The following is a 16,678-nucleotide window of genomic DNA, read 5'->3' on the forward strand; positions in this document are numbered from 1 at the left end:
TCAAGGTGAATACAGAACCACCTCTGCACTGTACTGTCCTTCTCTTCCCTCCTCGGATTACTTTGAGTAGATGTAACAAGCGGAATAAAGGATTAAAATGATTGTTCAAGTGCTTGAGGGACAACTTTGGGTGCCAATTGAATTATGCTATATGGCTACCTAAAAAGACTCAGGAATTGAGAGAAACTGCAGAAAGTAAAACTTTTGGAATTAAAGCCTTGGACCAACCCAACAAGTACAAACCTTATTGTTCATGAAGGCCTTGAGACATTGGATCAGCTTGTGCTGGTTTCTTTTGTCAATAATTTCTTGCCTGAAAAAGAGTCGAGAAAGGAAAGGAATTATAGATTTAGGCAGTATTGTGGGTGTATTGAGATGAGAAGTCGTTGAAATGTGAGATGCTTACTGTTTCTTATCCAGCAACTTATCCAATGCATCCAAGAGGAGGCCCAGTCCTTCATGGCCAAAGTTGTTCACCCAGCTAGGAAATAGAAGAAGAAAAAACAAGACAGTCAGAAAACTAAGTCAGACAATGTACATACTGTAGTTCGGAGCCAGACTAACAGCTGTTGAATCCTACATAAAAAGTAATTGGTGCTATTGGTTTCATTGTCACTGAGGAGAATGATAATCTCCACAAATATGATTAGATATGGAGAAAATTATTGTCTCTATTTATCCTGGTTATTTCTTTGGAGAATCTATTGATGAGACGTCGAATCGCAAATCAACACAGCCCCTTTTTTTGTAACACTAAATGCTAGAATGTGTATCATATATTCATGTACAGGCAAATGAACAATCATCCATCCTATGTCCTGCTCCTGTGGTCTAGCAGTGTGATTCTAGGCCCCCCGCAGCGAGCTGTAGTGCTGCCAAAAGATTAAGCAATGCAAGAAAGATAACACTGTAATCGATAATGGATCGTGGGAGATAATTGGCTATAAACCACAAGCGTATCTGGAGACAGCAAATGATCCAGTGCAGATGAGACTGTTTGTCAGTGAAGGGGTGGATGGCGGAGAGTGAGTGAGGCAGGGGCTGACCCCCCGATCACACCTATATGATGTCATTAACATCCCTTGCTCTTGCCGCTCGATTGTCAATAACACAAAACGCATTGAGCAATTTGTAGAATTAAAGGGCCATAATTCAATAATTTATTTTGCCTTCTTGACAATGATTCAACGCAATAAGAACATGCATATTAAAGTCATTTGTATTGACTCTGCAGTTGAAGACCCTCGATTAGGAACAATGCTTACTGGCCCGAGGCGGTTCCTCCGAGGTGAAGTGAGGTAGTCCTTTGATCTGCAGCAAAATGTATGGAGAATTATTAAGACTACTGAGGCCCTCTGAACCCATTCCTCAAAATGCATTACCGGGCCAAGCCCAACTCAATTTGCAACTTATTACCATGATGCTGTACAGTACGTTATAATGATCTTCTTTGTTAATAAAACCAAACAGAATAATGTTCAAAATGTATAACTCTGTTTACTGAGGGGAGCCTCATGGTTTAATGTTTGCCAATTCCCTTCGCGAGATCAGCTTTGTGGCAGGCAGCTTATTGCATACAAACACAGTTAGCTAAGCCCGATAGCAAAAATTAGATCTCGGGAAAACAATCTAGCCCGGCTCAATGTAATGCACAATCATGTGCTGTTTATGACATCCCGACATCAATACGGAGGTGGTAGGAGCAAATGAGCTACGTGAGACAACAAAAAAGGAGGGAAAGAGGCAACATGGTTGATGGAGCGGTTACGCGAGAGCTAGGGGAAATGAAGCAAATATTTGTGGAGAGGTATTCTGATTATTACACAGTGCTCTGTGTAACCTGAGATGCAGCCGCCGATACCGGGCGGTCGTATACAATGTCTAGGAGTGGCGGCCGCACTCCTAGACATTGTATACGAAAACAGGCGGCCGCAAAAGCTGCCATGACACCCAAATGAGATGCATTGAGTGATCACTTTCGTAGCTCAGGCGGATTACATTTAATCTAGCCTGGCCTGATACACTGGACAGTGATATGACACAATCCATGTGGTTGAAATAACCTGTGCCTCAACACATCCACTTCCTCAACAAGTTGGGAAGTAAACAGAGCAAAAACAGGGCTACTTCACAGAAAACACTGACAGCTGGTTAAGTGAAGATGCCTCCTTTCCCTAGCATGTTGTCACAAGCGTTTATTGTTCTGAGGCAACTATCTCTTCACTGCTGGGAAATCAAGCAGCTTTCGTTTGGAGGTGACTAAAGTGGATGAATAGTGCAGTTAGGATTTAAAGTGTGGGTCCAGGATGGGAAGTCCCTCAGTTTGTCTGTATGTCTATTTTGTCTCTCTATGTTGTCCTTCCGTCTGTCTGGCTGTCCATCGGTTTGTCCGTCTGTCAAAGATGCAACAGCACAATAGCCAAATAGGATCCTCTTCACTTTCAGCTTCCTCCTCTACTCAATTTGTGTCATGTATCCAAGGATCTCATTAACTTGGGGTGGAACTTGTTTATGAAATAATGATTGATATAATCCTGTAGTTAAGTCTCACCATTAATTTCCACAATCATGTACATTACATTCCGCGTGCAAAATGAAAAATTAATGGTATGTCTTAGGGAGCCATTTTTTATGTGTACTATTTCTGCTGGTGAAGACACAATTATGTTGTATTTATGTTAAGTGCCACAAAACCCAGAATTATATGAGATGATTTCACAGTCTGGACCCAGAGCACGCACGCAAACGTAAACAAGGTGCTGATGATGCTTATTTGAGCACGCATAGAGATACAGTTGAAGTCGGAAGTTTACATACACCTTAGCCAAATACATTTAAACTCAGTTTTTCACAATTCCTGACATTTAATCCAAGTAAAAAGTCCCTGTCTTAGATCAGTTAGGATCACCACTTTATTTTAAGAATGTGAAATGTCAGAATAATAGAAGAGAGAATGATTTATTTCAGCTTTTATTTATTTCATCACATTCCCAGTGGGTCAGAAGTTTACATACACTCAATTAGTATTTGGTAGCATTGCCTTTAAATTGTTTAACTTGGGTCAAACGTTTCGGGTAGCCATCCACAAGCTTCCCACAATAAGTTAGGTGAATTTTGGCCCATTCCTCCTGACAGAGCTGGTGTAACTGAGTCAGGTTTGTAGGCCTCCATGCTCGCACACGCTTTTTCAGTTCTGCCCCCTAATGTTCTATAGGATTGAGGTCAGGGCTTTGTGATGGCCACTCCAATACCTTGACTTTGTTGTCCTTAAGCCATTTTGCCACAACTTTGGAAGTTTGCTTGGTGTCATTGTCCATTTGGAAGACCCATTTGCCACCAGGCTTTAACTTCCTGACTGATGTCTTGAGATGTTGCTTCAATATATCCACATAATTTTCCTTCCTCATGATGCCATCTATTTTGTGAAGTGCACCAGTCCCTCCTGCAGCAAAGCACCCCCACAGCATGATGCTGCCACCCCCGTGCTTCACGGTTGAGATGGTGTTCTTCGGCTTGCAAGCTGCCCCCTTTTTCCTCCATAACGATGGTCATTATGGCCAAACAGTTCTATTTTTGTTTCATCAGACCAGAGGACATTTCTCCAAAAAGTACGATCTTTGTCCCCATGTGCAGTTGCAAACCGTAGTCTGGCTTTTTTATGGCGGTTTGGAGCAGTGGCTTCTTCCTTGCTGAGCGGCCTTTCAGGTTATGTCGATATAGGCCTCGTTTTACTGTGGATATAGATACTTTGGTACCTGTTTCTTCCAGCATCTTCACAAGGTCCTTTTCTGTTGTTCTGGCATTGATTTGCAATTTTCGCACCAAAGTATGTTAATCTCTGGGAGACAGAATGCGTCTCCTTCCTGAGCGGTATGACCGCTGCGTGGTCCCATGTTGTTTATACTTGCATACTATTGTTTGTACAGATGAACGTGGTACCTTCAGGCATTTGGAAATTGCTCCCAAGGATTAACCAGACTTGTGGAGGTCCACCCCAAAATAATGTCTGAGATCTTGGCTGATTTCTTTAGATTTTCCCATGATATCAAGAAAAGAGGCACTGAGTTTGAAGGTAGGCCTTGAAATACATCCACAGGTACACCTCCAATTGACTCAAATGACGTCAATTAGCCTATCAGAAGCTTCTAAAGCCATGTGGTCCTCTGTAGCTCAATTGGTAGAGCATGGCACTTGTAACGCCAGGGTAGTGGGTTCCATCCCCGGGACCACCCATATGTAGAAATGTATGCACACATGACTGTAAGTCGCTTTGGATAAAAGTGTCTGCTAAATGGCATATTATTATTATTATTATTATTATTATTATTATTATTACATCATTTTCTGGAATTTTCCAAGCTGTTTAAAGGCACAGTCAACTTAGTGTATGTAAACTTCTGACCCACTGGAATTGTGATACAGTGAATTATAAGTGAAATAATCTGTTTGTAAACCATTGTTGGAAAAATTGCTTGTGTCATGCACAAAGTAGATATCCTAACCGACTTGCCAACACTATACTATACAAAACTATACTTTACCACTGGAGTGGTTGAAAAACAAGTTTTAATGACTCCAACCTAAGTGTATGTAAACTTCCGACTTCAACTGTATATGAGGAATTTCCTGTCCGTTCCGATAGCAACAAATAATTTCTATATTTAGTTTCCTATGTCAGCCTTATAAACTTCAAATTTCCCCTATTTTGTGTTCATCTTTCCTGCCAAAAGAACAGTTATTGGGAGGCAATAATAACTAATACTTCATCCGTCTTCAAGTTCCCAAATGGAAACAGTTATCCATCTGACCTTTGCTGCCACCGTGTATGTAGCTCACGAACAAGGCAATGCAATTCCCTATAATGAAACAATAAGCTGCCGTGGTGTGTCACTACCAAGTATGCCATATGTGGTGTTGAATGGATTTACAGAGTGGTGTTAATCATATTGCTACAGACAGATTTGGCATGGGAAATGTCATTGATGCTGGAGAGAATGCTTTGCTTGTGTGCACCAGCCAAAGCAACCGACTCAACTTGAATTGTTCATTGCAGGCTTTGGAATCTGACATGCATTCAGTCTTTCTGTCTGACTGATCAGTTGGTCTGTGTTGTGATGACTTTCAGGCAGATTGATTTCACCCAGTGGCCCAACATTGTTCATTCTTGTTGTGTTATTTCATTGGGACTTGCATCGGGGAGTATTGTGTCATTGAGAGCAATATATTTCATATTGTATTATGGGCTGAGCAATACCGCTGTCCCACTCTGCCACTCCTGACCTATTCAGCACTGATGCATTCCACTTGAGGCCTTGAGCTTTTGGCAACAAATTGCTCTCGACATTATAACCTGAAACCGAGCACCGGGAGCCTTATGATTCTGCATTTTTAAGGCTACAGCCATTTCCCACCAATCAATGCAATGACTTACTGAAAGAATCAGAATAGCATGCCCAATGGGAATGATGTCAAATGCCCACACATATACAGTGCCGTGAAAAATATTAATCCAAAACCTACTATTAGATAAAGGGAACCTGTGTGAACAAATAATACACAATGTTGATTAATTAATTATGTTATAAACAAAGTTATGCAACACCCAATGCCCCTGTGTGAAAAGGTAATTGCCCCTTTACACTCAAAAACTGGAAGTGCCACCTTCAGCTGCAATGACTGCAACAAAAACACTTTCTGTAGTTGTTGATCTAGAAAAGTTCCACTTATGAATCATTTGTCCATAGAACATTCTTTCAGGAGTCTTGACGATCATCCAGGTGCTTCCAGGTGCTTTTTGGTAAACTAGAGGACGACATGGGTCTCGTTATGTCTGGCAAAAACTAAACCCTGCATTCCACAGTAAGAACCTCATACCAACGGTCAAGCATGGTGGTGGTAGTGTGATGGTTTGCGGATGCTTTGATGACCTGGACTCGACTTGCCATCATTGAAGGAACCATGCATTCTGCTCTGTATCAGAGAATTCTAAAGGAGAATGTCAGGCCTTCTGTCCGTGAGCTGAAGTGCACTTTGGTCATGTAGCAAGACAATGATCCAAAACACAAAAGCAGATCTACAACAGAATGGCTGAAAAGCAACAAATGTAATGTTTTGGAATGGCCTAGTCAAAGTCCAGACCTAAACCCAATTGAGATGTTGTGGCAGGACCTGAAACGAGCAGATCATGCTCGAAAACCCCCAAATGTAGCTGAGTTAAAGCAGATCTGCATGGGCCAAAATTCCTCCACAGTAATGTGAGAGACTGATCAACAACTACAGGAAGTGTTTGATTGTATTCATTGCAGCTAAAAGGTGGCACAACCAGTTACTGAGTGTAAGGGAGCAATTACTTTTTCACACAGGGGCATTGGGTGTTAACTTTTTTTATTAAATAAATTAAATAATAATATCAAAATATTGTGTTAATTGTTCACTCAGGTTCCCTTTATCTAATTTGATGTTTTATGCAAAAATAAAGAAAATCAGAAAAGGGGAAAATACTTTTTCACGGCATATACTGTAAAGGGTATAAACTACAATGTAAATCAGTCACAGTGGTAACAAGAAAATAATGAATACCAATGACTGCAGTTAGCACGCAACATCTCCATTTTGCTCGTTGGTCAGACAGAAGGTATTCAGTTCACATTCTCAAGAATGATACTATTTCAAATGTGTCCATGCATGTCCTTTCAGAAGCTGTTATAGCTTATATAAAGCATACATCAGTATCCTCAAACAATTGCCTGTCTGATAGGTTATGACCTTTGCAATAGCAAGAAAAGAGAGTGTTGAGTAGCTAATTAATGAATAAAAATACTTACATCTTTCTGAATATGGCTTAATGAATGGCCTAGCCTTTCCACACCCTGACCTTGACTTCCTGTATGTATCCTCTGCCCTCTGGGCATCAGACGTAATACACAACACAAACCAGGAAGGAGAAAAATATGAAACACCTGGGAGTATGATTTATATAGAAAGTTGTGTTCTCAATAGGCACTGATGGAAAGAAAGAAGAAGGAAGGGAAACACAGAGATGGCATTGTGTGTTAGAAAATAGGGTGCCATTTGGGACGCAAACCCAATCTTTTCACATGGTTCGTTATTCTTTCTTCCTAGAGCGGATTGAAGTGCTCAGCTGTCCCGACCACACACAGCTCTCAAATGAAGTTGTACACTTTTACTCCCCTGCCTTCTCTGTCCTCTCTAGCAGATCCAGTTTGATGACGGGACATAAGTTGGTCCACCCACCCTCCACTCAGATAGGTACGGGGGGATAGAGGAGAATATAAGTAATTATCTTTGCTTTGAACACAGTGACAATGGGAGCGCCCGTACCCTGTAGAAACCATGTAGAAAGCACTGCAAATGCATGGCTAATTTCAGCACCGGGGAGAGTGGACAGCACCAGGCGGCGGTAACCTTCCTGGCTAGCGAGAGAGGCGAGAAAGAGAGGCAGCAGAGATAGTGGCTGGAGATATTGGATTTCAGAGAGTCGGACAGGGGGTGAAAGCCCAGCGGCGCACTCCGAGGGACAATATTCCCGGTGTCAGCACCCTGCGAATACGATTGCATGGCATCAAAAAAAGTGGCCGATGCCTGTAATGGCATTTGAGTCTCAGCAGGATACCCCCCCCCCCCCATAAAAAACGGTGGTCCCAAAATGACTGCACATCAAAACCTGCAACATAAATTAACGTTCCACTTTTGATGGTGAAATTGGAGGGTTGTGGAGTTAAGGGAAGGAGGGTGGTGATGAGGGTGTGTGGTTGCAGACAAAGAAAGTGCTGAAGGCAGCAACATGTGTGAAGGGAAAGTGAAGAAGCAACATCATGATGAAATCAACAGAGTGACTGGGGACAGGGGGAAAGCTCGCTGCGCTTCCCCAGACACTTCTAAATGACCCCCCGCGGAGCGCAAAACACTCCTGAAATGGGTAATTATCTCCTAAACAGCACAAGGCTCCTCCAGCGCAGAGGATAGAGGGAAGTGGAGGGAAGAACTACTGTGGAGTTACCAAAGCATTCGTGATTGATCGGGCCCATTAATTGAAATAGGGGTTGTATAAAGATATATCTTTGTGGAAGATCTGAGGATGAATGTCGCGGTTTGATGTGTTGAGCAGTATAGGACCTACACAACTACAGATCCCTCACCCCCTAGTGAGTTGCTCTCCTTTTATCTTGACAGCCAGGAAAGGAATCACAGTGCCACCTCCCTCATCCTAATGATAGAATATCTTTGCAAAGAGTTGTGAGTAAACTGATCATTCAAGATATTGTTTCACATAAGACAGGCATGTAATTGGCATTTAAATATAGGCCTATATTGTACTAAAGTGTTTAGTTGTATTCTTGCTTTATGGCTTTTTTTTCTCCTTCTTCCTAACAGTTAACTCACAAAGTTTCTCCAACAACAAGCTCTATCTAGCTAGCTACTTTCCACTGCCCCTAAAATACTGACTAGTTTCTAACAGCAGACCGCTGTGAACTGTCATTCTACAGAGGAACACATGCCGGGGCAACATAACATTGTCCTCTGAAATATATTGAAACTACTATAAATAGAAACTCTGCATAGTAGTTAATGTGGCATTTCAAACCACCACTTCCTGGTAAAGAAAATATTGAGACATTGACACATTAATTGTTGTCTTACTAACAGAAGGGCAAATGGCTGAAAAATCTATGTGAGCTATACATAATACACCATTGGGTGTTGACAAAACAATGAACAAGGAAAAGGAAGTTGTAGAAATTGCAAAGGCCGTGGGGTAGTGGATATAGAGCAATAGAATTCCAATTATCCCCCTGTACCTGCGCTGTAATACCATTTCTAACAAAATCAATATGGAATTCAAATCAGATATGTGCATTATGTATGCCTCGCTCCAGGGCTTCCTTAGATATGGCTACCTCTGAGGTTAACAGATGGTGTCATAAAATGAAATGGGTGTCCCTCTTAAAATGTGCTCAGTCACAGAGGACATTTGGATCTTTGGGCTCCTTTACTGCCTCTGGAAAAAAGGCTGCAATGAAGTCAGCGACGTGAGAGTTTTAACCTAGTTAACCCACTCTTTTCTGAGTGTGTAGAAGTTATATAATGAAATGTTAATGTGAAAGATTGCTTCTTAATTAAGCATGGTTCATTGTCAATCGTAAAGTTTAAAAACAGGCCTGTCTGTCACAACTTTATGTGTGCTCTACTGTTAATAATTTGGTGAACAAAATAAAAAACATCAGTTTAGAAAGGGAACAGAAAACAAATGGGGGAGAGTCAAATATATAAATTGTGTTAACTACTAAAACAACGCATTGCAATATCAAAATCCATGCCTCGTGGGCCCATGCATAGATTATTTTCTAATTTCCAAAACGTATTTCTCCTTAACAAGTGCCAGTGCAAAATATGGGCTTGTCTGAAGCCTAGGGGGGGTGCAGGACAGTTTATAATAACATTTGGAGTATGGAGAGTCAAGTCCCCCAGAACAGACGACCCCAGCTGAGTTCTTCAAACCCTGTTTCACTCCATCACCATGGTAACACAATATATTTCACAGACCGAGAGGTGAAGTTTTGATAACTTTATTTTCTTACTTCCTGGAGTTTGATAGTTTGGTAAAAATCAAACGGCAAGTTTCCATTACATCCCAGAGTGGAGCTGGGAAAGGAAGGGCCACTTCACCCAAAAAGTCAATGCTGTGACTATCTTGCCCTCTCTGTGCTTGTAGGAGAGCTTAGCCATACGCTGCATTGGATATTTTCAAAGACTCCATCATAGACTGAAAAATACGGCCATTCTAAAGCTAGCCGACATGAAAATGATGTCTTTCTGTCTTGGTTATAACAGTTTTGGCCATAAGATTTAAGGCTTTGGGAAACATATTTCCTGACAAATATGCCACTGAAATATGAGAAAACACAATATACTTTTGAACCCCTTTGAAGACATCGTGATTTATAAAGCCATATATAAACTTTCTTGGACCAGTGTTGAGTTTGATTTAGCTGTAGAGAACCTATCATCTCCCCTCGCTGTAATAAAGCATCTCTGGCAGACTGGGCTGGAACCTCCATGTCTTCCCAAACTCACTACAGAAACATATGTCAGCACAGTGTTGACTTGTTATTACATTAATACACTTCCCATAACCAGGCTTCAGCTCTCAGCCTGAGGAGACACTCTCTTTACATACAAAAGACTAAGAGTTATTCACTGACTGTCAACCTGGCTGTAATAAGCCATCATCCACTCAACATTGTGGTAGATCGTGTTTTAGTGGATTTACATTTAAGTAATATGTCATCGTAAATTACATATAACTGCCATTTCAGCTATGGTGACATATCACTAAAATGGCTCACTGTCAGTTGGTTATTCAGTAAAATACAATAACTGTAAGGCCTATTTTTATGTAAGGTTGATTAATACCTTTGACAAAGCTGTTATCCCAAAGAAATGTACACCAAAGCTTCGCTAACAAACAAACTACCAACATGTCAAAATGTAATGGAGGTTGTTTATGTTTCAAAGTGTAACTTTTCTGAAAACCATCTTTCACAGTCAGTCACTTGGTGGTCTTCAATTGTTTCTCAGTCAGTCATTTTGTTATCTTCTGTCAATCAAGGCTGATGAACTGCCTCCTGTAATCCCCACTTCAAAGCTACTATTAAGCCCATTACCAGTGCTATGTGTTACCTCCTGTACTGCATGGCTACAGGCATTAAGCCGAGGTAAAGCTGGTGAGACCGAGAGACACACAGACACCCTGGCAGTAACTGTGAGATCACTACAGTACAACGCTCTATCTTGACTCTCCAGCCCTGACCCAAAGAAGGAGAAAACTCCTAGCGTCAGCAGCAATTCACGGATGCCTGCACACAAAGGCCCCCAAATTGCCCCAGAGAAAATGTTACAGTCATGCTATGAAGATTTTCCCACATAATGAAAAGTTGGTGCCAAGTTCAATTTTGGTCTGAATCTGTCTGGAGGATCTGAGAGTCGAGCAAATTTAATATGGAAGTCACTGCTGGGATTTGAAGGGAGTCAGACTAATACTAAAGGCTTAGCATGAGGAACTCCAAAGCCGGGCCCTTGAATGTGTGAAGCAGTGTGCTCCCTGTGTAGGACCTAAGAACGCTCTTACTTCCTCTTATAAGGAAGGTATTGGTGGAGCATCAGGACAGGTAGAGGTAGCTCAGAGGGGGGTTTTGAGAGAAAAATTATCCCCACGAAGAAGTGAACTTGACAAAAGTCTGTCGAGTTTGTGCATGAGTGGGTGTGAAAAAACATATTTGCTTTTGTGATATTCAATTCCTGCACTTCTGCTGCCAGCCTTGTGGCACTTCTCTCACACTGCAACACCATAAAAAAAGAAACTGAAAAAACTAGTTGTGAGAAAACGACATCACCACGCTTTAACTCCCTATACATAAATGAGAAAATAAGAGGCTTGGATTATCTGTGAGCTGACATCTCGTATCAAGTCAGTGGATTAGAAGTTAATGAAACACCACTTGTTGGAAAGTGGTGAGAGGTGTCGTGACAGGTCTAAATTAAGAAGTGAATGTCTAAATGAAAGAATTAAAAAGGGCTTAGAAAGAAGTATGAGATGAAAAATTGGTCAAAGGCGTAATTATTTTTTGCAAAAGAGGGGAGTGGGGGGAGAGAAAATGGCAGCTTGAGGAAACTGGGAGCCTGGAGACGGATGGGGCTTGTGGGTGCTTCGGGCGATACCATCTGCGAGGGAATGTTGGAGGGCTGCTTGCCACACACCTGTTTTGGACTGACTGGGAGACGAGGGGGGATGAAGGAACTGCAACACCAGCCCTGCAGCCACCTGGGCTGGCAAACAGGTGCACAGCCCAGCCAATTAAACTATTACACAAACACAGGCCACCGGGAGGACATTAACTGGCTGTGGCGCATCACAGAGCAACACAAGTCTCTCAGAGAAAAAGAAAAACACTATTACAGAGCTTGAAGCTTTCACTTTTTCTGCTGAGTTAAGGAGAGCTAATTGGGGAGGGAGGTGGGAGGTGGCTGGCGGTCCACAAACAGCACTGGTTTAATTAATTTCTTAGTCCCGCTTATTGGTCTTTCATTTATTGATTGAAAGGTATAGCAATCATTCTTAAAACACACAAACGAAAGAAAACAAAGCATCCGAAAGTGTTTTTGTATAGCCGAGTTTAGCGTTGATGGTCTACGACTGCTTATGGAAACGTGGTGGTTAGGGGGCATTTTGTATTAGTCAAATAAGTATGCTGTATTTACCTTTCTCCCTGTATTATCATACACCACAATATACATTTCTCACATGGTCTCTGAAAATACAGGTAACTTCCAAAATTAAGAAAACACCTAAATAAAGTGTCTAAATAGGGTGTTTGGCCACCATGTGCCAGAACAGATTCAATACACATTGGCATGTATTCTACAAGTGTCTGGAACTCTATTGGAGGGACGCGACACTATTCCACCACAGGAAATTCTATAATTTGGTGTTTTGTTGATTGTGGTGAAAAATGCTCAAAAATCGCTCCAATTAGGTTGAGATCTGGTGACTGGGATGGTCATGGCATTTGGTTTACATCGTTTTCATGCTCATCAAACCATTCAGTGACCACTTGTGCCCTGTGGATGGAACCATTGCTGTTTCTCGTTTTTCTGATTCAGGGGCCTCATTTATCAATCGTGTGTAGGCACAAATATGTGCGTAAACCATGCAAAGTGTGAGATTTATCAATATGAACGTTTGCTTGAGAGAGTGTGCGTAAATTCACACCATTACCATGCGTACCCACCAGTGCCAAGTGGTGGAATAAGGGAACTGCTTGACAAGCGTAGAATGGGGAAAATATATGTTGAAAATGTGTGAAATTATGAGAGTAATAATTTTTGAAAAATATATGATTGTATTTCCATTGTGAATTCATGCCACATATCTTGACAATCTATATCATATTATTTGACGACATCAGTACATTTGTTACGATAATAATCCATATAAAGTACATTAATTTGTTAAATTAGAGGCATGTGTGAAAGTGAAACCATTGTTGAAATACTATAAAAGACTGTGATAATGGGAAATAGAGTGAGAGATGGTTGATTGTGCTCAGTTTGAAGATTTGGCATGGGTTTTTAGAGTGGGACTTTTTTGCAGAAAGTACAGATTGGCTCACCAGATATTGTTTCTCAAAACCAATTTTAGGATTTAAGACCTACTTAAACACATGCTATGCCGGTGCACATCCAAGTGATATCCACTCTCGAGTTTTTGGCAACGGGAGCTTGCCGATCAGCCTCTCACATCCCCAGATGAGCCAATGTTTTGGATGCAATCATCAGCAAAACTAACTGTAACATACAATTTCCGTACACCATCGCACAACAGGTTGAAGTCAAGAGGAGTTTATTTGTCGTCAATGGGTTCCCAAATAGGAACGGAGCAATAGATGGCACCCACATCGCCTTAAAAGCACCATCCCAAAACGAGTTCAACTATGTGAACAGAAAATCTATCAAATTCAATCAAATGTATTTATAAAACCCTTTTTACATCAGCAGATGTCACAAAGTGCTATACAGAAACCCAGCCTAAAACCCCAAACTGCAAGCAATGCAGATGTAGAAGCACGGTGGCTAGGACAAACTCCCTAGAAAGGCAGAAACCTAGGAAGAAACCTAGAGAGGAACCAGGATCTGAGGGGTGGCCAGTACCCTTCTGGCTGTGCCAGAAAAGACTTCTACTCTTAATGTGCAGGTGACAGGTAATGTGAAGCGCAAAAGACACTGCTGAATGTTGTGGCAAGGTGGCTAGGTGGAACGTATGACTCGTTCATTCTGCAGATCAGCAGTGTTGGCCTATATGCCTACAGGAGGGAGCTGTTGAGGATGGTTGGCTTATTGGTGAGTATTGCCTACTCATTTGAAGTATATTCGCCATTACTAAAGCAACTTGAATTGTCCTAATGGTCCTCTCTTTGTATTTTCACTGGTCAAGACAGAACTGAGTGAGCCAAATAAAACATTTTGGTTGTACTCAATCTCTGACACTAGCACCTCTAGTTCCGTCACGGAAAAGTTTAGCTATTTTTGGTTGTGCCGTTGTATTTCAAAGGTATGGTGTTGTATATTCCCCACAGGCTTTAAAGGGATGATTTTGACCATATATTGTTCATTAGGGACGTTTCGAAACACAAATAGTCAAGGTCTTGCATGAGCACTGAGGCTGAGGATAATTGGTATTTATCAATGTTATCTCCTACCGGTGTGCGTATGACGCTCGTAGAATTGTTTGATAAATCACACTTTTCTATGCGTATGAACATTCTAAATTCTAAGTATTTTAGAATAGTTTAAATGCATTATTGATAAATGAGGCCCCTGGCTTCTAGCTACACAATTAATCAGCCACAGCAAGAGAGAGATGGGCGGGATTTTTGGGGGTAAAAATCTATTAATTGCTTTGGAGTGCAGAGCACGTCGTGTTGTTCTGTGAGTTAGCATGATCTTTCTAGTGAGACCACACCAAAGCCTATTCATTTTTCAAGCTGTTAGGATGCTAAATAATGCCTCCGCTGTATCTACTGGATCAAATAAATGGCCCGCTGGGCCACTGCTGGTTCATCGCCAATAACTGGGAGTCGGACATAAAAGCAGATCTGCCACTCATCTGATGACCACTTTATATGCACTGTTCATTGATTCACATTAAGAAATCTCTCCAACAGTGGGGCTTGGTGAATAACTGAGAGTGTTCTGCTGTCATTGAGGGTTATTCTGTGCTGTTGGGACTAAATTAAATTTGAAGATCCCCATCTACAAGAACGGAAGATGAGAACTTTGTGGGTGGAAAAAGGCTCCCCCAACACAGTCGCCGTGGCCTAATTATGGTTGAATGAAGGGCCAATCAAAGCTTGCTAGAAATGGGCACAGGACTGAGAGAAACGGGTAATTATTTTAAAGTAGTACATTACTATGATCAAAACAGATAAAAAATAGGGGGGTGTGGGCAGCTAAAGCCACTCTTGGTGATGGGGGAATGGGAGAGATGGGTGAGGGCCACCGTGCGATTTAAGGTCTCAGAGACAAAAAATGGCTGGCTTTCTGATGTGGAAAAGTGGACTTCCTATCTATAAGAGACTAATGGATATAGTGTCGATGGAATGACAGGCTATGGGCTTCCCCTCGTTTAGTGGGCTACACCATTGGCTATGCTCATTTTAAAGGGCTATGCCACGGGCTATGCTTGTTTAACCAAGCCCATCGTTCCGAGTGGGCCTAAAAGATGCCCTGAAATATATCCAATTAGCGATGGAAGGTATCCAGCAGATGCCAACTTGGTCTGATTTCTTAGGCTGCATTCACACAGAGAACCCAATTCTGATCTTTAATCCACTAATTGTGATTGGTCAAAGACCAGATCTGATAGTGGAAAAAATATCAGAATTGGGCTGTCTGTGTGAATGCAGCCATAGATGACTCAAATGAGGTCTGGAAAAACCTTTTAGGATAAGTAAACTGAGAATTTAGTGAACGTCAAGAACAGGTTGGCCAAAATTGAGGTTCATTTGAGGTTTATTTGGGGGCACTTTGCACTGCGGAACCCAAGACGATTAAGTAAGCAAGAGAGTAAGGACACTTACCTGACTGGATTACTGGTGAGAGAGACGCGAAGGGACTCCAGGCAAATGAGCAGCTTGTCCTCAGTGATGCCGGAACGCAGCTCGTGGACATACTCCTGTGATGACAATGTACACTCATGCTTGCTGTTTCTCAGTCCTCCCTGCAGAGAAAATGCACAACAGAAGAGTTTTATTATTATAGTCCTATTACTCTGTTAAACAGTGAACACAACATATTTGCCAATCCTGACACAGGAAAACCTACAAAAATGTATTATAAAGTACTAGATCAATCTTTAAAAAAAGTGAAAAATATAAACACAGAGAAAGCCTTTTCTCTCATGTAGCCTAGGGGTGGGCAACATATTATATATACAGTGGGGGAGGGAAAGTATTTAGTCAGCCAACAATTGTGCAAGTTCTCCCACTTAAAAAGATGAGAGGCCTGTAATTTTCATCATAGGTACACGTCAACTATGACAGACAAATTGAGAAAAAAAATCCAGAAAATCACATTGTAGGATTTTTAATGAATTTATTTGCAAATTATGGTGGAAAATAAGTATTTGGTCACCAACAAACAAGCACTATTTCTGGCTCTCACAGACCTGTAACTTCTTCTTTAAGAGGCTCCTCTGTCCCCCACTCGTTACCTGTATTAATGGCACCTGTTTGAACTTGTTATCAGTATAAAAGACACCTGTCCACAACCTCAAACAGTCACACTCCAAACTCCACTATGGCCAAGACCAAAGAGCTGTCAAAGGACACCAGAAACAAAATTGTAGACCTGCACCAGGCTGGGAAGACTGAATCTGCAATAGGTAAGCAGCTTGGTTTGAAGAAATCAACTGTGGGAGCAATTATTAGGAAATGGACCACTGATAATCTCCCTCGATCTGGGGCTCCACGCAAGATCTCACCCCGTGGGGTCAAAATGATCACAAGAACGGTGAGCAAAAATCCCAGAACCACACGGGGGGACCTAGTGAATGACCTGCAGAGAGCTGGGACCAAAGTAACAAAGCCTACCATCAGTAACA

The 16,678-nt window shown here is 41.6% G+C and overlaps 1 protein-coding gene across 1 annotated transcript in view; it reads right to left on the bottom strand.

The window, feature by feature from the left end:
* diaph2 (diaphanous-related formin 2) overlaps window positions 1–16,678 on the bottom strand; it is a 643,868-nt gene that overhangs the window by 438,704 nt on the left and 188,486 nt on the right. Inside the window, exons 7-9 of the mRNA XM_084147077.1 lie at window positions 15,657–15,796; window positions 407–481; window positions 244–313 (exon numbers count right to left, since the gene is read on the bottom strand). Of these exons, the coding sequence (XP_084003203.1) occupies window positions 244–313; window positions 407–481; window positions 15,657–15,796 (285 nt within the window). The remainder of the gene's footprint in view (window positions 1–243; window positions 314–406; window positions 482–15,656; window positions 15,797–16,678) is intronic.

Source organism: Coregonus lavaretus, assembly GCF_964263955.1.
Source record: "Coregonus lavaretus genome assembly, chromosome: 29".
Lineage (NCBI taxonomy): Eukaryota > Metazoa > Chordata > Actinopteri > Salmoniformes > Salmonidae > Coregonus > Coregonus lavaretus.